The sequence below is a fragment of the Salvelinus fontinalis genome, chromosome 6, assembly GCF_029448725.1.
Source record: "Salvelinus fontinalis isolate EN_2023a chromosome 6, ASM2944872v1, whole genome shotgun sequence".
Lineage (NCBI taxonomy): Eukaryota > Metazoa > Chordata > Actinopteri > Salmoniformes > Salmonidae > Salvelinus > Salvelinus fontinalis.
This window is the reverse complement of record NC_074670.1, coordinates 48405059-48429270: the sequence shown is the minus strand read 5'-3', so window position 1 is coordinate 48429270 and position 24212 is coordinate 48405059. Positions and strand designations below refer to the sequence as shown.

Here is a 24212-nt window from a genome sequence, read left to right as displayed (position 1 = left end):
AACATTCTTGATAAATGGTTAGAGGGACTTACAAGACAGCCAGCGTGGAGAGAAGGGACCGCATCGCTTCCCCCCTCCACTAGGGAACTTCGCCCAGAGTCAATCGCCTCGCTCGGTCAGAGCCGGTCCGACAGTCCGGAGAGTTCACTTGTGTGTTTATAATCCGCTGGACGGAGTGGAGGGTCAAAGAGTCATTTGGCATCGGCGGCGCGGGTGTGAGGGCACGGGCAGGGCGGGTTGTGGGGTGGGGGTGGCCGTGCCACTGTGACTGGAGGGCTACCTCTCTTGGCTGTCACGGTGGCCGGTGCAACGGGGAGGGGCGGGGCGCGGGGGGGAGGTTAGGTCATCAAACAGTTGCGCACCTCCGGGCTGGAGAGGAACAGGTGAAAGCGCGTTCACGACTCATAAAGGCTAAACTCCAATCGACTCACCTGCTACGTATCAATAAAGAAACTAATGTCAGTCAAAATCACTCCAATGTGATTTAGTGACGATGTTTTCTCCCGGTAATCTTATGCGTAATCCACGTTCGTATTGGTGTTTTAGTGCGACAATAAAGCTTATACTAGGTCAATAACTTTATTCTGAGAAAAGTCCACATTAGAGACGGATTTGAAGAGATGAGACGCAGAATGAGGGATGGTGAAAGGAGGAGTGGTAGTCTGGACGCAGGCTGGAGCACGCCCAAGTTCTCTAGTCCCTGCGAGGCAATGCCAGGCGCTGCGGGAGGCGGGGTACCTGGACGGGCTGGAGGCGAGGGCGGCGTGAAGAAGGGGCTTCTGCGGGCGCCGGGTGCTGCAGGGCGGGCTCGGTCATGGCTGCGACCCCACGATGGGTCACGAATTCTCTGCCCCCGGGGACACCGAACAACAGTGTCAAATAATGTGGTTAAGAGCCCGTAGCGGTCCAGCTCAGATGGAGATGGAGAGAGTTGAATGAAAGGGAGGAGGGGAGGGAGATAGAGGTAGGGATGGAGGGAGGGGGAGTTTGAGAGGATGGGAACAGCTGTGACTGGGTGGCGGACCCAGCCACCCGCGACAGCACGGAAATGACAGGCGCTCTCTGCACCTGATTTCTCGGACTTTCCCGGCGGTTTCAACCGCTGGTTGCCTGGCTGCGGTCCTCCCTGAGCTCCGGCACAATACCAGCCAAAACAGAGCGCGATGACATCACCTCAAAAATGTTTGAAGGAAAAAATGCAATCCGATCTTTTTAGTAATTTTTTAAACGTAGAAAGTTAGCAGTTTTCCTGTAAAGGCACCAAAGTCTGGATGGCTCAGTTGGAACCGACCGTTGCAGTGCAGAAGAGACAGGTCTACTTCTCCTGTTTGTAAAGAAATACAAGTGAATGCATGCGCTTCAACGACGTTTACCTAATCACATTGACAGATCACCCCAGAACCTGCCCCGTCTCTCCCTCTCTCTCTCTCTCTCTCAGCCTCCCTCTTTCATTCAGTGACGAGAGGAAAGCACAGGAGAAAATACAGAAAGAACACAGCTGCGTCTATTCTCCAGCTACAGCATGTATATAAAAAGCGTTTTTCTTCCGCAAAAAGCTCGTCTTTACCGTGGATGGGAGTGCTGTAAGGGAGAGGCGAGTCAGTCGGCAGGCACAAACCTCCAAGAAAAAACAGAACAAGATTTTAACAGCCGTGGATCAATCCACCCCTCCCTCCCACCACCAGTCGTCCCCCCCCCCCCCCCCCCCCCCCTCTCTCTCGTCTGCTCTCTCTCTCTCTCCCCCGCTTCCCCTCTTTCTCTACCTCTCTCTCTCTCGCACACACACACACACTTATTGGATCAAAATGAGATTAGTCAGTCGCTATTTGATGCCGACCAACTACACCAAAGGCAAAAACCGTGTTGGAAATGTCACTGGCTGCAACAAAGGAGGAAGGGGGAACAGTGCTTAGTTTTTACAAATCTCCACAAAACACGGGTTTATGTGGGTTTCTCTGCGCTTTTGGAACCTTTCACTAGTCATTGGGGAATAACAGGGGCGAGTCACTTCTGCCCTCCGATTACTTCTCACCTCAGTTAAAAAGAAACCCGACCACTGCCACCCCTCTGCCCCTGACCCATGGTGGGGAGTGTGGGTTGAGGCGAGACCGCCAGAGCGGGGTGGGGGGCACGACTAGCAGAGCAGACGCTCCAAGTAAATAATTACCGCTTTGAAAAGTGATGTTTTGTGACTCTTCGTTTCATAACTTATAACTTAAACCTTGATGGGAAAATGAAACAGGGAATGAGAGACAGTCCGCTTGAAAAGCGGGAGGGCGGTATGTAAGCATGGACTCGGATCCAAAACGAACATTTCTCAGGGATTTCGGCAGCAACGCCCGCTCTGCGCTCCCAACCCTCCCTCTCACCGCCACAGAACCGCAGACGGTCAGCCAAGCCAACACAACACTCATTCCATACCTTTCATTCACACACACACACACACACACACACACACAGAGTGCAGGAGAGATTGGGTTCTCACTCGCTTGTGTGTGCTGGAAATGGGGGGGGGGGGGGGGGGGGGCAGATATCTTGGCTTTTCAACGTTGCTCGTGCACACGTGCACACACACACACACACACACACACACACACACACACACGTGCACACACACACACACACACGTGCACACACACGTGCACACACACACACACACACACGTGCAGACACACGCGCGCGCACACACACACACACACACACACACACACACACACACACACACACACACACACACACACACACACACACACACACACACACACACACACACACACACACACACACACACACACACACACACACACACACACACACACACACAGGCTACGTGGCTTCATAGGGCTGGGTAGGGGTACTGTGGTTGACTGGCTTTAAGTCATGCTCAATAGAAGAGCTCCTGGCCCTCCTCTCCAACTGGCCCTCTTCCCCTCCCTGCACCTGTGTCTGGGTGGATAGTCTGCTCCTCTGGCCTGCCTGGTGTCCAGCTAGCCAGGCCAGGACAGGGCAGGAGGGCACTTATTTTAAACCACCTGGTTGACCACAGCCAGCTGGACCACAGGTTCAAACAGACGCACATCGCTGCTGCTACAACACACCACAAAGGGAGCAAGAGTCATTACTGGTGGCATCCGTTTGCTCCAGCTTGCCCTTGGTCATTTGTGCTATATTAACATGCTCTTTATTAGACTGCCCAGAGAGCTGCAGAAAGGCCTCATCATGAGGAGTGACTTCAGGGAGTCTATTTCACTTTGAGCGCCTTTTTGTGGGTATCTAGCTTTGCAGTGGTGTAAGAAAGGCGTCACCTTGATGAATGAGTTGTTGATGTGCTGGCTGACAGCCGTCCCTGTAGTCAGCTAACCAACAGATGCAACAACAACAAAATCCGAATGGGTGAAAGATAAGCCTCGAGCGAAATAGTCAACTGAAATATGAGACCACATCTAAAGGTTCCTCAGGGCTTTCATTTGTCTACCTTACACACGTTTATATTTTTCTTCCTTTCTCTCTCTCTCTCTCCTTCTCTTCCTCGCCCTCTGTCACGCAAGTCTTTCCCTCATTCATTTTCTGTCTTCCCGATCTGTCTCTTTAAATCCCCCCTCTGTCTTTTTTTTTTTTATCACCTCCCCTCTGTCGCTCTGTTTGCAGCGAGGGAGTGTATTGATCGCCCATGTCTTTGCCTCTGCAGCTCCTGGCTATTGATCTTCAGCTAAGATGTTTTAAAAGCGTGCACACGCACACGCACACACACACACACACGCACACGCACAGGGTCATGTATAGAAATGCTCAGTCGCCCATTATGTTGGCTATCATGGCTAGAAGGAGAGATCTCGGTGACTTTGAAAGTGGGGTCTCAAAGGAACACAGGGGGTTTAATGAAGGTGCGTGTGTGAGAGATGACGCTGCAGTGGACAGCAGCTGTTTTATGGGCTACTGACCTATGCTGCTATTTTGTGTGTTTTTTTACGCTGATCTTAGCACTTTTGCACATATGGTCTCCGCCATCATTTCCAATGAACGAAAACATCTTCTGGACATCAGAAGAGCGATCACTAACCTAGATTTGAATGACAATTTCTACTTAGAGTCAGGCAGCTCGGGACGTTTTGCTTACTCTGGACCAGGCCTGGGATTCGAAAGGGGAAGCGACGGCGCAAGAGAGGCAAACGAGCTGGCATCCTGATGAGACTATGTTGGCGAGCAAATGAACCGCCTCTACCCTCGCTCTATTGGCGAACGTACGATCACTAGAAAACATACTGGACGACCTCTTCTCAAGGCTATCCTATCAACGGGACCTGAAGAACTGTAATATTCGATGTTTTCGCAGAGTCGTGGCTGAACAAGGACACGGATGATCTGCAACGCTCTGGTTTCTCCATGCATTCTCTCGACTGGACTGCAGCCTGGGGTAAGGCGAAGGGGGGAGGGGTGTGTCTCTTTGTTAACAACAGCTGGTGAGCGATCTCTAATGTTTTAATAAGGAAGTCTTGACTTTTTGCTCGCCTGAGTTCGAATATCTCATGATAAGCTGCAGACCATACTATTTACCAAGAGTTTTAATCTATATTTTTCGTAGCTGTCTATTTACCACCTCAAAACGATGCAGACCCTAAGACCACCGCACTCAATGAGCTGCATAGAGCCACAAGCAAACAAGAAAATGCTCATCCAGATACGGCGCTTCTCGTGGCCAGTGATTTTAATGCAGGGAAACAGAAATCTATTTGACCTCATATTTACCAGCATGTCCCTTGTGCAACTAGAGGTGACACAACTCTTCACCTTTACTCCCGAGTGGTGCAGCGGTCTAAGGCAGAGGTCTAAGGCATTGCATCTCAGTGCTAGAGGCATCACTACAGACCCTGGTTTGATTCTAGGCTGTATCACAACCGGCCGTGATTGGGAGTCCCATAAAGTGGCACACAATTGGCACAGCGTCGTCCGGGTTAGGGTTTGGCCTAATTCATTATTGTAAATAAGAATGTGTTCTTAACTGTCTTGCCTAGTTAAATAAAGGCGAAATAAAAAATAAAATGAATAAAAAAATACTCCACTCCAAGAAAGGCAAACAAGGCTCTGCCTCGGCCTCTCTGACAATACCTCTATCCTTTTGATTCCTGCTTACAAGCAAGAACTCGAACAGGAAGTACAAGTGACGCGCTCAATAAGGAAGTGGTCCGATGAAGTGGATGCTAAGCTTAAGTACTGTTTCGCTAGCACAGACTGGAATATGTTCTGGGATTCATCCAATAACATTGAGGAGTTTACCACATCCGTCACAGGTTTCATTAATAAGTGCATCCCAACCCGAAGCCATGGATAACAGGCAACATCCGAGGGGGACACTAATCCGGATGCTTCTAAGAAATCCCACTATGACCTCCCACGAGCCACCAAACAGGCAAAGTGGTAATACAGGACTAAGATCGAATCCTAATAGCCAGCTCTGACGCTTGTCGGATGTGGCAGGGCTTGCAAACCATCATGGATTTAGAAAGGTAAACCCAGCTGCAAGCTGCCCAGTGACGCAAGCCTACCAGACGAGCTAAATGCCTTCTCGCTTCAAGGCAAGCAACACTGAACCATGTATAAGAAGCACCAGCTGTTCCGGGCGACTTTGTGATCTCACTCTCCGTAGCCAATGTGAATAAGGCCTTTAAACAGTCACAAGGCCGCGGGGCCAGACGGATTACTAGGACAAATATTCAGAGCATGCGCTGAGCAGCGGGCAAGTGTCTTCACTGATATTTTCAACCTCTGTCTAGCCCAGTCTGTAATAGCTGCATGTTTCAAGCAGACCACCATAGTCCTTGTTCCCAAGTAACCTGTCTGAATGACTATCCCCTTGTAGCACTCACATCTGTAGCCAAGAAATGCTTTGAAAGGCTGGTCTTGGCTCACATCAACACCATCATCCCAGACACCTTGGACCAACTCCAATTCACATACCGCCCCAACAGATCCAAAGAGGACGCAATCTCTATTGCACTCCACACTGCCCTCTCTCACCTGGATAAGAGAAATGCCTATGTGAGAATGTTGTTCATTGACTACAGCTCTGCGTTCAACACCATAGTGCCCTCTCAACACTAAGCTCAGGACCCTGGGACTGTACACCTCCCTCTGCAACTGGATCCCGGACTTCCTGACCGGCCGCCAGGGTAGGCAGCAACACACCTGTCACGACGACCCTCAACATGGGGGCCCCTTAGGGTAGCATGCTTAGTCCCCCACTGTCCTCCTTGTTCACCCGAGACTTCACGACTCCAACAACGTCATTACATTTGCTGACAATACAACAGTGGTAGGCCTGATCACCGACGACGATGAGACCACCAATAGGGAGGAGGTCAGTGACCTGGCAGTGTGGTACCAGGACAACAACCTTTCCCTTAACGCCGGCAAGACCTAAGAGCTGATCGTGGACTACAGGAAACGAAGGGCCGAGCACGCCCCAACCACATCGACGGGGCTGTACTGTAGTGGGTCGAGAGCTTCAAGTTCCTCTGTGTCCACATCACTAAGGAATTAACATGGTCCACGCACACCAACACAGTCGTGAAGAACGCACGACAACGCCTCTTCCCCCAAAGCAGGCTGAAAAGATTTGGCATGGGCCCTAAAACATTGTCAAAGACTCCAGCCACCCAAGTCATAGACTGTCCTCTCTGCTACCGCACGGCAAGTGGTACCAATGCACCAAGTCTGGAACCAACAGGACCCTGAACAGCTTCTATAGCCAAGTTATCGTTACTCATTGTGTTATTCCTTGTGCTAATATTTTTCAAATTTCCTCTGCATTGTTGGGAAGTAAGCGTTTCACTGTTAGTCTACACCTGTTGTTGAAGAAGCATGTGACAAATTACATTTGATTTGATTAGATGTGTGTGTGTGTGTGTGTGTGTCTCAGTCACCAGATCTCAACCCCAACTGAAGAGTTATGGGAGATTCCGGAGTGGCTCATGAGACGGTGTTTTCCACTACCATAAAAAAAAGAAATGATGGAATTTCTTGTGGAAGAACGGTGTCTCATCCCTCCAATAGATTTCAGACACTTGTAGAATCAAGGCGAAGTTAAGCTGTTGGTGGCCCAACTCCCTATTAGGACACTCTGTGTTGGTGTTTCGTTTATTTTGGCAGTTACCTGTAAGTCTCACTTTCAGATATAGACCAACCGACACTCAAACAAAGAGACACACTCCAGTGTATATTTTGCATATACCCTCTCTCTGATTTGAATAGACTTGGCATTGATGGACGCTATGCCTTTGTGTTCCTCTCTCTACTCATTATTAAAGTGAATGAGAGCATGTGTGTGTGCGTCCGTGCATGCGTTTGTGTGTAGCCCAGTGGCTGCTGCTGTGTGTGTCTGACCCCTGCTCTGACTTTCTTTCTTTTTCTTTCTTTCTTTCTTTCTTTCTTTCTTTCTTTCTTTCTTTCTTTCTTTCTTTTTGTCTGTCTGTCTGTCTGTCTGTCTGTCTGTCTGTCTTTCTTTTCAGGGATGAGGATGACCAACCAGTCAGATCTGCAGGCTGCTGCATCCTTAGGGCCATTCCATCTAGCAATTAACATCGATCAGTGCTCGTCAATATTGCCAGCGCCCAGACAAAGACCCAGGGTGCATTGCGTGAGCCTGCCCTTTCTCTATCACGCTAGAACAAATCCCCAAACAGCGCTCTGATTATATGAGGCCATTCTGGCTTGACCCCAAGGTCAATATGGAGGCTAGAGCACTAGGCTCTTGATACGACCAGAGACACAAGGTTTTCCTGACCATGTGACCTGACCTGGAAAAACTCTGGGTCCTAACTATAGTCTTTAGGATAAGTTATACCCTATGATATTGGTAGAGCCTGGAGTATTTCATTGACAGATCACAAGGTGAGGTAAAACTTCTGGCCCCAGCTGTGAGGTCACAGGTTAGAGCCCTTCATTGATCACGGCAGGAGGGTCCTCTGGTGAAGAGGGGTTAGCAGAGACAAGTTTGGAAGGTGAAGGGTATGGGTTTATTTTGGGATGGTTACTTGTTAGGCCTGGTATAGTTGGTTAGGCCGGATCCCCCTCAATTGCTACAAGGATACTGCTATCACCAGGATCTGGTGGTTTTAGGTTGGTCTAGTGCAAAGGCTAATACTCTTAAAGGGATACTTCGGGATTTTGGCAATGAGGCCCTTTATCTACTTCCCCAGAGTCTGATGAACTCGTGGAGACCATTTTTATCTCTGTGTGCAGTTTGAAGGAAGATGCTAACTAGCATTAGCACAATTGTTATCTTCCGGTCACTGCGCTAACGCTAGTTAGCATCGACTCACAAAACGATCTCTAACTTCCTTCATACTGGACATAGAGACATAACAATGGTATCCACAGGTTCATCTGACTCCGGAGAAGTAGATAAATGGCCTTGTCAAAAATCCTTAAGTATCCCTTTAACTTTGAAAGACTGATGGATTGGGTTATTTTGGGGGGGTTGGGGAGCAGTACCGTGTGTGTGATCTTTGGACAGCGTGCTGTGTGGTTTTCATTAATACGTGACCCCTCTGTTCAGATGGTGAGATATCAGCCTAACATTGGTTCCTGGGATAGATATCTCCGCTCTGTTAATCACAAGCCAAGTCTCAGCCGTTCCCGAAACATGTCAATGTATGAGACACTTAATAAAGCGGCTTTGATGACAGGGCCTCTTCTTTACGAAATGTTTTTGTACATTCGAGTTGTGGAATGTGCACAGTGCGCTGGCTTTGAAATGGGAACCTGTTCGCCACTTGTCCACGTCTGGAAGATGAGAGCCCCGGCAGCTGCGACGACGCGACACCAGGAATTAATTAACGAGGGCCGTTTGTGCGATACCGCGCCGCAAGAGATGAAGAGAAATGAGAAATATTGTTTTCATTAGCGCCGATGTTGGTGGCATACAGAGCCTGCTCTGGTTCTCTTGCTTTCAGGGAGATGAATACTGAACGTTTGCGTTCCATGTCCGGGAATCCGACACAGCTGTTGTTGGAAAGTGTCTATACATAGACCAGCTGAGCTCTGGAATAACTTTTCTTTGACACTTTCAAGCTGAAGTGTTTCATGCTTGTTTGGAATCATGTCAGCAGGGTTCTTCGTGATTAGTTCTTCATCTCCCTCTACGTTCTCACTGTCAGCCATCTCTCATTATAGACAGGCAGTGATGGACTGGGACCAGAAGTCAGCCAGGAAACACACTGGCCCATTTCTTCCCTTGAGGCCCCCCCATTATTAGTCAAATAATTATCATTTTGCACAAAAAAAGCCCAATTAAGACTGGCCCACTGGGCTAACAATGGACCAGCCCATCTGGCATTTGCCAGAATTGCCCAATCCGTCTCTGTTTACAGGCTGTAGTAGGTAGGCCCTTTAGCCTCCCCATATAAGGCCTGACCATGCAGCCTTTAGTGAAATCTGTGTGTTATTGAATAGTGATGGTATAGCAAATTCTAGTATCACTGGGCTCTCAACTGCAATCTAGTGAGTTGCAATAGAATGCCAGTCATGGCTACTGGTTGGATGTAGTTTAGGGTGTGAGGCTGCACTGTATTTCTGGACGTAGTCAGTTGTAGTGTATGAGAATCGTGGCTGCTGTGTGCATGGAGATTGTGTGTGTGTGTGTAAGGCGTGTGCTGCGGCGTGTGTGAGTGTTTGTACGACTCGCGGCTGCACTGTGGTTGTGTAAGTGTGTAACGCTTGTGCCTGCGGTGTGTATGAGGTTGTATGCTAAGGTTATGCAAGTGTGTAAGGCTCGTGGCAGCAGTGTGTGTGTGTGTGTGTGTGTGTTCTGCTACACTGTTAATGGTGATGTGAATAGCAGCTGTGGTTTATGTTGGAGGCTGATCCTGGTTGTTGCTGTTTCATGTTCTGACGACGCCGGAATCTACGGACCTCTAAAACCAAGCTTCTCTCCTCCTCCTCTCCTCCCGCTTCCTCTCTACTCCTCCTTTTGATTCTCTCCTCTTCCTGTGTTCTTCCTCCCTCGCCATTGCCCTTTCCCCTTCCTCTCTTCCCCACCTTCTTTCTGCCCTGTCTCATTCTGTCCATTTCTCTCATTCTGTTATTTATTTTGTATTTTTTTGCTCTCCCTGCCCCCTTAGCCTTGCCACCGGGCAGAGGAGGAACTGTAATGTTTATGAAACCCTTTAATGTGCTATGTAATTACCCTGGCAACACTTCTCATCATTACTCAGGCCAATAAAGCACCTTCGAATTGACATGTCGGAGAGAGAGAGAAGGGGGGAGAGGGGGGGAGGGGGAGAGAAGGGGGGGAGAGCGGAAGGACATAACACACACACTTTCCATCCCCCCCTCAACCCCCCCTTCTCTCTTGTCTTTCCTCTGTCTCTCAGTTGGTTCATGTCTCATCTTTTCTTTCATTTTTTACCCATCCGCCGCATCCCCTTTCTTCCTTCTGCATACCCTCCTCCCTCCCCGTTGTTCTCTCTCTCTCTCTCTCTCTCTCTCTCTCTCTCTCTCTCTCTCTCTCTCTCTCTCTCCGTGCCCCTCCCTTCTCACCCTGACTCAAGCCAAATGCCCAGGTGGTAGTCAATTACAGCATATTTCTTTTTTGGGAAAACAAAGGCATTCTTTAGCCTGGTCTAGAGAGACTATTTTTGGGAAGGCCTGTCTGTTTGTGAATGAAGGTACCAGCCATGAGAAAGTGAGAGTGAAAGACTGAGAAAGAGAGAGAGGAATGGAAAGAGAGAGACACTCTGAGAAAGAGAGAGACACTCTGAGATTAAGTGTTTGCTTGTGAGTAAGACCTCCTCCACATCAGCAATAAACACACCCTTTCACCTTTCACACTCTAACACACCCACCCACACACCTCTATGTACCTCCGGGCACAACCACCCACTTAAACGGCTCTACCCTTATGCTGAAACCCTAAGCTCTTCTCTTGTTAGCACTTATGCTAAGGCCTCAGGCCTCTCTCTACCTCTATCGCTAACGCTAAACCCTCAAGATCCCTTCCCTATGGTTGTCATACTAAGGCCCTTCCTTAGTTCTGTCTTTACTCATTTGAAGCCTAAAACCCCACACCCTCCTCTCTTTCTTGCTCTCCAAAAGCCCTCGTTTGTAAGACAAATATTATAACAAATTAAGCAGCAAAACAATGGGCTGGTGTCGGCCTGACGTCAGCCTGCATTTCATTAGCAGCGCTAGACTAACGCGTTCCATATGGAGTAGCAGCCCGCGGCGGGGTAGCCCCCCGCTGCCCAGCCCAGTCCAGCCCAGCACGGCTCAGCTCATCTCAGCCGGGCTCCTCTGCCACGGGCCCCTGCCTCCACCGACCCCCAGCCAGCCCCCGGCCCTGACGGCCCCCACCATTATGTCATCTTTAATTTGGGCTTGTCACACATCACCTGACACCTACCCCCGTCATGCCGTAACCTTTTGTCCCGTTGGAGGGAAAAAAAACGTCTCTGCTTTTCTCTCTTCTCTCTTTCTCTCGGGCCTGTCTCTGTCTTTTCCCCCCTCTTTTTTTTTCGCTCACTCTTTTTCTCTTTTTCTCTGTCTGTCAGCGTCTGTTTCGGTGACTGCCTTTCCCCCCCTCCTCCTCCTCCTCCTCCTCCTCCTCCTCCTCCTCCTCCTCCTCCTTCTTCCTCCTTCCTCCTCCTCCCATCTCCGTACCCCACCTGCCACCCCCTCTGCCCTTTGTTATTTTAAAAGAGGCAGAGTTCAGGGAAACAACAGAAAGAGAGAGACATGTTTCTGATGGCACCTCCTCCATCCTCTCTGTCACTCGTTCCCTTTTTCCACAGCCTGGCTGCGGGGCAGACAGCGCTCTGACAGACTTATGGAATGACAGTGAAATACAGAAAGTGACAGACAGATGGAATGGGACAGAATTCTGGAATGGGACAGGAACATAGAATGTGACAGAGTTGAGGAATGGGACGTCAATTTGTAAGGGATAATGGAGTGGGACAGGCAGGGCCGGCTCCAGGCATAAGTGACATAAGCGGTCGCTTAGGGCTCCAGGCCACTAGGGGGCCCTTTTGGGGGGGGGGGGGGGATTAGCCGTTTCAGCTAACAATTTTGGGGATTGGTAAGTTAGTTTAGCCAGTGATCTAAACTTGTAGTAATCATGCCCAAATACCCCTAGGGGGCCCACAATTTAGTTATCGCTGCCCCATGGCAAAACGAGTAGAATTGCATGACATTTTCTCTCCACCGCCAAGAGAGGGGGTCACTAAAATGGGCGCGTGTGTGTGTGTGTGGGGGGGGGGGCAGAATTGTGCGGCCCTGGAGACAGAATTGTGGAGAGTGGCAGAGCCATAGAATGTGACAGGACTGTGGAATGTGACAGGATTCTGGAAGGTGATAGAAGTTTAGAGGTTGATGGAGGTGGGGAGAGGGAGAGAGAAGTACAGAGGAATCAGTGACAGCAGGAAAGTAACATGAGGAGAAGAATGTGGCTAGCCCTAGAGAGAAGAATGGGTCTTGATAAGGGATGTGTTGATAGCTGATGCCGTGTGTGTGTGTGGGTGTATGTGTGTGTGTGTGCAGCGTTGCTTGGTGTCTCTGGTAGCCGTCCGTCATCGCTGTGTTCCCCAGGTTTGCAGTGTTGGTTAGGCATGTTGGCTCCGTCTAGGGCCTGAGAGCACTTCACTGGGACGTGCGTGCCTGTATAGCGGATCGTAAAAGATCCAGCACTATAGAACTTAGAGATAGACCCGTTTTAGACTCCTAGAAAATCAAACTAAAAACACTGCTTTCCACTTTATTTGTTGATTTGCAATTGTAGACTATTACCTTTTCGTCGTTGATGAGACAAATCCAAGAAAGCACATTGTCATTTCCATTCCAAAAGGAGTACGTCTGCCGTGGTCTTCGGACTGTAAATGATGCCTGACTGAATTGAAGACACAAGCCATTCTTCTTCATCACAGGATAGCATCTGTTCAGTGTTCTGTCTGTAAACTCAATAGTCTGTTGTTCCATTAGAGTGCCATAGAGGTCAAGTGGTAGGTCACATTGCGGTGTGATCATAGGTGTGTCTGGTGAGTTTTGGAGTGTTTGGTACGCTTGGTGTGTTCAGTAGCGCGGTGTGTTCAGTAGCGCGGTGTGTTCAGTAGCGTGGCGTGTTCAGTAGCGTGGCGTGTTCAGTAGCGTGGCGTGTTCAGTAGCGTGGCGTGTTCAGTAGCGTGGCGTGTTCAGTAGCGTGGCGGGTTCAGTAGCGTGGCGGGTTCAGTAGCGTGGCGTGTTCAGTAGCGTGGCGTGTTCAGTAGCGTGGCGTGTTCAGTAGCGTGGCGTGTTCAGTAGCGTGGCGTGTTCAGTAGCGTGGCGTGTTCAGTAGCGTGGCGTGTTCAGTAGCGTGGCGTGTTCAGTAGCGTGGCGTGTTCAGTAGCGTGGTGTGTTCAGTAGCGTGGCGTGTTCAGTAGCGTGGCGTGTTCAGTAGCGTGGCGTGTTCAGTAGCGTGGCGTGTTCAGTAGCGTGGCGTGTTCAGTAGCGTGGTGTGTTCAGTAGCGTGGCGTGTTCAGTAGCGTGGCGTGTTCAGTAGCGTGGCGTGTTCAGTAGCGTGGTGTGTTCAGTAGCGTGGTGTGTTCAGTAGCGTGGTGTGTGTGTGTGTTGGCACGCCGAAGGCTTGTCGGTTCAGTTGCTCACGCTGGTTGGAAGTTTATGAGCAGTATTTTCCGGATTGCATGACTTAGCGTTTGAAAATCGTCTCACACCCAACATAAACACTCACTTACTCACACACACACGCATACATACACACGCATACATACACACACATTGTTGCTCTTGATGATATTCCATGGTATGGTAGCTGTAGCGTATAGATGTGTGCATAAAACACACCAGCCAACACTGTTTATGAGGCTCAGGTGATGTCAGATGAGTCCTGTTGTTTTTCTCACCCCCCTCTCTGTCTGAGCCAATAGAAACACAGGAGAGGGTGTGTGGTGAGAGTGATGATTGGCCTGAGGTTGGTTCACATACACATGCTGATGCTTATATAAACATTCAAATGAACTGTCACACAAGCATGTTCTTGCATTTGTAATATTGTATGTATACACAGTACCAGTCAAAAGTGAGAACACACCTACTCATTCAAGGGTTTTTCTTTATTTTTACTATTTTATACACTGTAGAATAATAGTGAATACATCAAAACTATTAAACAAAACAAATGGGATCATGTAGTAACCAAAAACGTGTTAAACAAATCAAAATATATTTTGTATTTGAGATGCTTCGAAGTAGCTACCCTTTGCCTTGGTGACAGCTTTGTGCACTCTTGGCATTCTCTCAACCAGCTTCATGAGGTAGTCACCTGGAATACATTTCAATTAACAGGTGTGCCTTGTTAAAAGTTAATTTGTGGAATTTATTTCCTTCTTAATGTGTTTGAGCCAATCAGTTGTGTTGTGACAAGGTAGGGGTTGTATACAGAATATAGCGCTATGTGGTAAAAGACCAAGTCCATATTACGGCAAGAACAGCTCAAATAAGCAAAGAGAAATGACAGCCGTTCATTACTTTAAGACATGAAGGTCAGTCAATATGGAACATTTCAAGAACTTTGAAAGTTTCTTCAAGTGCAGTCGCAAAAACCATCAAGCGCTATGAGGAAACTGGCTCTCAAGAGGACCGCCACAGAAAAGGAAGACCCAGAGTTACCTCTGCAGCAGAGGATACGTTCATTAGAGTTACCAGCCTTAGATTGCAGTCCAAATAAATGCCTCACAGAGTTCAAGTAACAGACAAACCTCAACATCAACTGTTCAGAGGAGACTGCACACACACACACACACACACACACACACACACACACACACACACACACACACACACACACACACACACACACACACACACACACACACACACACACACACACGCTCGCGTAGGCTGACAAAGTCAGTTACAAGGCTCTGTGAAAGGTCTGCCAGTGTAAAAACCTGAAAACATATGAGAACAGGCCTGAACACTTTCCCCATGTTCTGGTCCATCTGGAGTGGTCCCAGCCCCCCCACTACACCCCCTCCCCTCTCCCCGGTTCAACAGGACAATGACCCAACACACCTCCAGGCTGTGTAAGGGCCATTTGACCAAGAAGGAGAGTGATGGAGTGCTGCATCAGATGACCTGGCCTCCACAATCACCCGACCTCAACACAATTGAGATGAGTGAAGGAAAAGCAGCCAAGAAGTGCTCAGCATATGTGGGAACTCCTTCAAGACTGTTGGAAAAGCATTTCTCATGAAGCTGGTTGAGAGAATGTCAAGAGTGTGCAAAGCTGTCATCAAGACAAAAGGTGGCTACCTTAAAGAATCGAAAATATCTAATATATTTCAATTTGATTTACACTTTTTTGGTTACTACATGATTCCATTATGTATTTCATAGTTTCGATGTCTTCACTACTATTCTACAATGTAGGAAATAGCAAAAATAAAGAAAAACCCTTAAATTAGTAGGTGTGTCCAAACCTTTGACTGGTACTGTACATGCAAAAGAATACCGTATGGACAATCACATTAAAAAAACATGCCTAAACTCAGTCTCTTGAGCACACACATGCACACAGGGTGGGCGTACAGACGCACACACACATACATACACACACACCAAAAGTCCTTTCTGATCTCCAGCTGGGGTCCCAGCTGCAGTGATGTCATCGCTTGTTGCCACTTTGGTGATTGTGACTCTTACTGAAAGCAGAGCACTTTGATTCTGCTTCAAGACCAGTCACAGTGCAAGAGCACACACACACACACACACACACACACACACACACACACACACACACACACACACACACACACACACACACACACACACACACACACACACACACACACACACAGGCTGAAACACATATATACACACATACACAGCATATGTATTGGACGGGGACACACTCCTTGTCATAGGTAATGCCTGCACAGGAGATGAAGAGTAAAGCAAAAAGGGGTTTATTCCCAAGAAAGCTGTACTTTTGTGTTCGTGTGTGTGTGTGTGTGTGTGTGTGTGTGTGTGTGTGTGTGTGTGTGTGTGTGTGTGTGTGTGTGTGGGGGGGAATACTGAAGGTTTGATAAGAGAGCAGAGATAAGAGATGTGGGAATATCTCCTCCGCGTCTCTCAAAGCTATCCCCAAATACATCCTTCATATCTCTCTCGCACACACACACACACACACACACACACACACGCACACACACACACACACACACACACACACACACACACACACGCTCGCGTAGGCTGACAAAGTCAGTTACAAGGCTCTGTGAAAGGTCTGCCAGTGTAAAAACCTGAAAACATATGAGAACAGGCCTGAACACTTTCCCCATGTTCTGGTCCATCTGGAGTGGTCCCAGCCCCCCCACTACACCCCCCCCCCCCCCTCTTCTCGGTTCTCCCCAGCTCTGTGTCCTTACTGCCACTGGCACTATCCCATGTTCCCAACACTGCAATCTACTCCAGCCTCTGTCCCCTCCCTCTGTCCCCTCTCCCCTACACCCCTTCATCCATCCCCCTCTTTCCCACCACCCCCCCTTCTCCCTTCTCCCCTCTGCCCCCTCCTCTCCTGTACCCGTTTCCCCTAATTTCTGCTCCCCGTCCCCCCTGTCCCCTCTCCTCTGAGTTGTATACACTCGTCTGTTGGCATGTCTTCTCTCTTTCCAGGCTTTGAAGACAGTTCAGACTGCTAATAAAAGACAGGTTCCCACCACAACAAAAGGGACCAGCACTGGCTTTGAATAAACAGTTTACCCCCCCCTCTCTCTCTCCCTCTGTGTTTTTTTACTCTTGGCTTGGGGGGAAATATGTGCACTTGCTATGTTTTTTCCATGTGATCACAATGCTCTGGAATAGATTAACAGAGGAGTGTAGGAAGGAGGGAGAGGGGGAAGAGAGAGGGAGGGATGAAAAATAACAGAAGAGGGAGAACAGGGGGGAGGGACAGAGGGAGAGAGCAGGTAACCTTGGCCTGCAGTGGAGGGAGTGACAGACAGGGAGAGAGGACGAACCGCGTGTGTGTGTGCGCGGCGCGCATATTTGTGTGTGTGTGTGTGTACATGCCTGTTTGAGAGAGAGAGAGAGAGAGAGAGACGGAGAGAGGAATGGAGGAAGAGAGTGGCACTTGTGTCACACTGATCTCCCCTCACCTCCAGTACAGTACACTCCCCTGAACTCTCTAACCTTCCAAAGCTCCAAGACTCACTGAAGCTCTATCAACCAGACAGACACACTCAGACACTCTGAGAGGAGCGACTGAGAACAGCCAGTCTGGCAGCATGCAATATGTTCCCCAGCCCAGCCCAAAACAGACCAGACCAGACCAGCCGACTGCAACCCACAACCATACCACAACCACCAACAACCTGTCTCTCTCAACCTGGGCCTCTCGCTCTCCTTCTGCCCCTCCCTCTGTCCCTCCATCCACCTCTCCCATTCTCCTCACTTTGTACTTCACTCGCTCTTTCTCTCCTTCTCCCTATCCCTCTGTTTCTGTCGTCCTCTGGTACTGGCAGGCGTGTTACCACAGCCCCGGAGCTCAGTGTAAATAAATGGTCGTTTTTTCGGCCTCTTTCTCCTGGAAAAGAATCACAGTGATTGGAGCGCGTGCGTGTGTGTGTGTGTGTGTGTGTGTGTGTGTGTGTGTGTGTGTGTGTGTGTGTGTGTGTGTGTGTGTGTGTGTGTGTGTGTGTGTGTGTGTGTGTGTGTGTGTGTGTGTGTGTGTGTGTGTGTGTGTGTGTGTGTGTGTGTGTGTGTGTGTGAAGCTGCAAACCTCAGGCTTATTGGGTTATTAGAGTGCTGGCTGAGCAGCACCAGATGGGCAACTTAGCACACACACACACACACACTTTGGCACTTATCAACGCATACATTGACACTACAAATATGAATACATACATTACATAATTACATACATGCACATAAACATACTTAAAATGCACACACACACACAAACACATACATACATACACAGCTGCCATACACCCCTGAGCCCAATGACTCTCCCTTTTTTCGGACGATGATGGAGTGAGAACGAGAGCACCCCTTTATCTCTATTACAGAGCTAATCTATCGCTCTTCACCTCCCTTACATCCCTCCTCCCTTCCTTTCTCTCACCAGACCCCTTCATCCCCTCCCCCATCCACTCTGTGCGTCAATTGTATACTCTTTCCACTCTCTTTTCTCCATCTTTCCCCTCTCCCCCTCTCTTTTCTCCATCTCTTTCCCCTCTCCCCCTCTCTTTTCTCCATCTTTCCCCTCTCCCCCTCTCTTTTCTACATCTCTTTCCCCTCTCCCCCTCTCTTTTCTCCATCTTTCCCCTCTCCCCCTCTCTTTTCTCCATCTTTCCCCTCTCCCCGTCTCTTTTCTACATCTCTTTCCCCTGTCCCCCTCTCTTTTCTCCATCTTCCCCCTCTCCCCCTCTCTTTTCTCCATCTTTCCCCTGTCCCCCTCTCTTTTCTCCATCTCTTTCCCCTCTCACCCTCTCTTTTCTCCATCTCTTTCCCCTCTCACCCTCTCTTTTCTCCATCTTTCCCTCTCCCCCTCTCTTTTCTCCATCTTTCCCCTCTCCCCCTCTCTTTTCTCCATCTCTTCGTCTTTCCCCTCTCCCCCTCTCTTTTCTCCATCTCTTCGTCTTTCCCCTCTCCCCCTCTCTTTTCTCCATCTCTTCGTCTTTCCCTCCTTCCCCTCTTCACGGTTTGGTTCTAATAAAGATATTAGGGGTTACAGATTTACTATTTATTTTTCTATGACAGAGCCCTCCAGACTGTCTCACACACACACACACACACACACACACACATACACACACACACACACACACACACACACACACACACACACACACACACACACACACAGAAACACATATATTCACACATACACAGCATATGTATTGGACGGGGACACACTCCTTGTCATAGGTAATGCCTGCACAGGAGATGAAGAGTATCTGGGTTGGAAGGCCAGTAGGTTACTCTAGCAGAAGAGTTAGAGTCTCGGTCGGGGTCAGGGGTCAGAATCATGGGGACATTTTATTGCACACCTGTGTCATCCTCTCAATATTACCTTAAGGTTGTCATTTCTAGATGTCATTAGACAATGTTACCTGAACACCACCCGACACCGACCCACCGACGCCGCCACGGCAGATTTCATTCCCGCTAACATGGCACCGACGTCTTCTCACATGTCATCCGTCACGGCGAGGACGTGTTATTGCAGAGTTGCAGCGGCGTTCCCGTGGCATGGATGCGGCTGACGGAGCTCTCCTGGGGTTGCAGTAAAACAAGCGTCTAATGACACCCCCCCCCCCTCACCACAGCAAAGAGGCTGCACGTCACCAGCGTTAACCCAGGAAATGCTTTGGTTGGCCACAGGGTAATTGGGACTGTCCCGTGTAATTTGGGCGGAGAGGCAGTTTGGCCGGCGATGCAGGCTTGCACTTGTCTCTCTGGCTGCTGGTCAACCACACACTGCCACCACAGAAATGACAGAGTAGAGAAAAGAGGGAGAGTGGTGAAGGTAAAAGAGAGATGGGGAGAGATAGGGGGGATGGAGTCGAGAGAAGAAGAGATGTTGGAAAGAGAGAGAGAGAGCGAGAGAGCGAGAGAGAGAGAGAGAGCGCGAGAGCGAGAGAGAGAGAGAGAGCGAGAGAGAGAGAGAGGGAGAGAGAGAGAGAGAGAGACAGAGAGACAGAGAGAGAGACAGAGAGAGAGAGAGAGAGAGCGAAACAGAGAGACAGCGAGGCAGCGAGACAGAGAGAGAGAGAGAGAGAGAGAGAGAGAGAGAGAGAGAGAGAAGAGGAGAATAGAGTGTGTTGCGTTGGGCATTATTTCCCCCCAGGTTCTTCCTCACTGAGGCAGATGGAAAAAGAGAAATGGGAGAAGGGTAGAAATACAGCTTACTCAGGTCTTCTACTCCAGCCGTGTACTCATCGCAGCGTGTGTGTGTTTTCGCTGTCTGTCAAAACCTCTTTACTGATGCCCCCACCAAGAAAGCGCTGAGACTGAAGAGCCCTCTGTACTGAGGCCTAGACCACAGGTGTGTGTGGGTGACTGCTTCAAATGTGTGTTTATTAAGCGCGTGTGTGTACCGAATACTGGTAGTGTGTGGTGTGTGTGTATTAGATATGCAGAGCAGGGTGAAATCAGGTCTGTTTCAGGGAGCTCGGTCCGTTGTTATTGGATAGATTAATGGAAGCGAGAGTTTCACACACAATGTGCGTGTGAGCTGTGTGCGCTCGTGTGTGTGTGTGCATGTGTATGTGGAGAGTAAGCTATGCTCAAATTCAATCACTTCGGCAATGTATTTTCACTTCAAACAGAACCACAGGCGTGTGTGGGTGGTGTGTCTCTTTGCGATATTGCTTTTTGTAGTTGCTATTTGAGTGGGTGTATATGATGCATGTCAATGTGTGGATTGGTGGAATTAAAACGTGTATTCCGCTTGTCTGGCTTTGAGTTTGTATCTGTGTGTTCTGTGTGTGTGTGTGTGTGTGTGTGTGTGTGTGTGTGTGTGTGTGTGTGTGTGTGTGTGTGTGTGTGTGTGTGTGTGTGTGTGTGTGTGTGTGTGTGTGTGTGTGTGTGATGTGTGTGTGTGTACATGTGTGTGTTTTGTCTGTCTGTCTGTGTGTGTGTGTGTGTGTGTGTATGCTCCGTCTGGTCTGTGTGTGTCCCAGGCACTGGGGTCATCCGCAGGTCCTCTCTCCAGACCAGACGAGCCGAGCAGCTTCAGATCTGGGATCTGGGATCCAGGACATGGCCTTGGGCTGCGACTAAATGAAAAATGAAACCGTGTGCAGCGCCGAACACTAAGCGTTTGTAAAGCAGAGATCTGCTAAATCAACTAAACACAAAAACATGCCGTGTAGACTCTGAACAGATCTCCCACACAACCACACAACATGGCCTGGTTACTGTTAACCAGCCGGTCACAGATCCAGAAATGGAATGATATGGATAGTACAAATAATGTTTTACAAATATTACACTGAAAATGCCAGTGACAGGATGGCGTAAACAGTTTGAACTCTCTTTGTCCGTGGCTCAGAATGCGGAATGACTTTTTTTTGCTTTCATTGTTTCCCAGTGGGTGAATACCAGTCATTTCAGACAACCACAATTTAACGGATTCTTAACTTCAACAAACAAAATAGCAAGTGTTGTTGTTTTGACCCCAGATTCTTGTGCAACGGTAATATCTTTAACAAAACACACATGCGGTATTTGCCCCGAGACATTGTTCAGAGGAGGAGGAGGAGGAGGAGGAGGAGGAGGCGGCGGAGGAGGAAAGAGCAAGGCAAAGGCTTTAAAATCTCCCCAACACAGACCTACCTGTAACCAAGGCATATGATTGGTAAGCCCAGGGCTAGCTTTCACCATGTTCACCTCGAGCAAACGTTAGCCTCCTTTTCTATTGGCACCGTGTTCTCGGGTGACATTTTATCTGTGCTCTGCGCACACCTGGCTCGCAACCAGGTCTGAAACAACTCTGGCGAAGCTAAGGTCACAGGCTGGGGAGAGAGGAGAGAAGGAAAGAGAGGGGGTAGAGATAACGAGAGTGGCTCAGATACATAGGGGGGGGGTGGGGTGGAGGACGGATAGGAAGGTTAGAGGGATTAGAGAGGGAGAGGGAGACAGAGAAAGAGGGGTAGAGAGGGAGGGAGGACGGTCGTACAGTACATCGAGGACAGCTGTACTGGCTAGAAGGATAAGAGCACCTCACAGAATGGCACACGTCAGACTGACGTCATTAGATATGGCTCTCGTTCACCCCCCGTTTGTCCCCTTCCATCCATCCATCCATCCATCCATACAGGCCAACCCCTCTTATTTTCACTTCACTCCTCCCTCTCTTCTTCCCTCCCTTGCTCCCAGTCCTCTATTTCTTTCATCTCTGGCCAGACATGCCCAACTGCAGCCAATTAGCATTTTCTCCCTCTCTCTTTCGTCTTTTCCCTCTTTCTCTCCCTCCTCCTCTACTTCTTTTTACCCTCTCTTCTCTCCTCTCTCTATTTGTTGTGTAAATTAGATTTGGGGGCTCTGCACAGATTTTTGCTCTCTCTTTTAACATGAATAAACCTGCTGGCAATTAAACATTTATGGGACTGGCATGCCTCCGTTTATCCCATCTCCCTCCTTCTCCCAGTTACCCTCCCTTTCTTTCTATCCATTCACCTCTAACCTTGTTTTCCTCCCATTTCTCTCTTCTGTCACTCTCCCTCCTTCTCTCAGCTTTCTCTCTTCTGTCTCTCTCCCTCCATCTCTCAGCTTTCTCTCTTCTGTCACTCTCCCTCCTTCTCTCAGCTTTCTCTCTTCTGTCACTCTCCCTCCTTCTCTCAGCTTTCTCTCTTCTGTCACTCTCCCTCCTTCTCACAGCTTTCTCTCTTCTGTCTCTCTCCCTTCTCTCAGCTTTCTCTCTTCTGTCACTCTCCCTCCTTCTCACAGATTTCTCTCTTCTGTCTCTCTCCCTCCTTCTCTCAGCTTTCTCTCTTCTGTCACTCTCCCTCCTTCTCTCAGCTTTCTCTCTTCTGTCTCTCTCCCTCCTTCTCACAGCTTTCTCTCTTCAGTCACTCTCCCTCCCTCTCACAGCTTTCTCTCTTCTGTCACTCACCCTCCTTCTCACAGCTTTCTCTCTTCTGTCACTCCCCCTCCTTCTCTCAGCTTTCTCTCTTCTGTCACTCTCCCTCCTTCTCACAGCTTTCTCTCTTCTGTCACTCTCCCTCTTCACAGCTTTCTCTCTTCTGTCACTCTCCCTCCTCTCAGCTTTCTCTCTTCTGTCACTCTCCCTCCTCTCAGCTTTCTCTCTTCTGTCACTCTCCCTCCTTCTCTCAGCTTTCTCTCTTCTGTCACTCTCCCTCCTTCTCTCAGCTTTCTCTCTTCTGTCACTCTCCCTCCTCTCAGCTTTCTCTCTTCTGTCACTCTCCCTCCTTCTCTCAGCTTTCTCTCTTCTGTCACTCTCCCTCCTTCTATCAGCTTTCTCTCTTCTGTCACTCTCCCTCCTTCTCACAGCTTTCTCTCTTCTGTCTCTCTCCCTCCTCACAGATTTCTCTCTTCTGTCACTCTCCCTCCTTCTCTCAGATTTCTCTCTTCTGTCACTCTCCCTCCTCCTCACAGCTTTCTCTCTTCTGTCTCTCTCCCTCCTCACAGATTTCTCTCTTCTGTCACACGCCCTCCTCACAGCTTTCTCTCTTCTGTCTCTCTCCCTCCTCACAGATGTCTCTCTTCTGTCACTCTCCCTCCTTCTCTCAGCTTTCTCTCTTCTGTCACTCTCCCTCCTTCTCACAGCTTTCTCTCTTCTGTCACTCTCCCTCTTCACAGCTTTCTCTCTTCTGTCACTCTCCCTCCTCTCAGCTTTCTCTCTTCTGTCACTCTCCCTCCTCTCAGCTTTCTCTCTTCTGTCACTCTCCCTCCTTCTCTCAGCTTTCTCTCTTCTGTCACTCTCCCTCCTTCTCTCAGCTTTCTCTCTTCTGTCACTCTCCCTCCTCTCAGCTTTCTCTCTTCTGTCTCTCTCCCTCCTTCTCTCAGCTTTCTCTCTTCTGTCACTCTCCCTCCTTCTCTCAGCTTTCTCTCTTCTGTCACTCTCCCTCCTTCTCACAGCTTTCTCTCTTCTGTCTCTCTCCCTCCTCACAGATTTCTCTCTTCTGTCACTCTCCCTCCTTCTCTCAGATTTCTCTCTTCTGTCACTCTCCCTCCTCCTCACAGCTTTCTCTCTTCTGTCTCTCTCCCTCCTCTCAGCTGTCTCTCTTCTGTCTCTCTCCCTCCTCTCAGCTTTCTCTCTTCTGTCACTCTCCCTCCTTCTCACAGCTTTCTCTCTTCTGTCACTCTCCCTCCTTCTCTCAGATTTCTCTCTTCTGTCTCTCTCCCTCCTCACAGCTTTCTCTCTTCTGTCACTCTCCCTCCTTCTCTCAGATTTCTCTCTTCTGTCTCTCTCCCTCCTCTCAGCTTTCTCTCTTCTGTCACTCTCCCTCCTTCTCTCAGCTTTCTCTCTTCTGTCACTCTCCCTCCTTCTCACAGCTTTCTCTCTTCTGTCTCTCTCCCTCCTTCTCTCAGATTTCTCTCTTCTGTCCCTCTCCCTCCTCTCAGCTTTCTCTCTTCTGTCTCTCTCCCTCCTCTCAGCTTTCTCTCTTCTGTCACTCTCCCTCCTTCTCACAGCTTTCTCTCTTCTGTCTCTCTCCCTCATTCTCACAGCTTTCTCTCTTCTGTCACTCTCC

The 24212-nt window shown here is 49.1% G+C and overlaps 1 protein-coding gene across 1 annotated transcript in view; it reads right to left on the bottom strand.

The window, feature by feature from the left end:
* LOC129857974 (fibroblast growth factor 18-like) overlaps positions 1 to 1616 on the bottom strand; it is a 9834-nt gene extending 8218 nt beyond the window's left edge. The window contains exon 1 of the mRNA XM_055926777.1: positions 33 to 1616. Coding sequence (XP_055782752.1) covers positions 33 to 64 — 32 coding nt within the window. The 5' untranslated portion in view covers positions 65 to 1616. The remainder of the gene's footprint in view (positions 1 to 32) is intronic.
* Positions 1617 to 24212: the final 22596 nt, after the last annotated feature.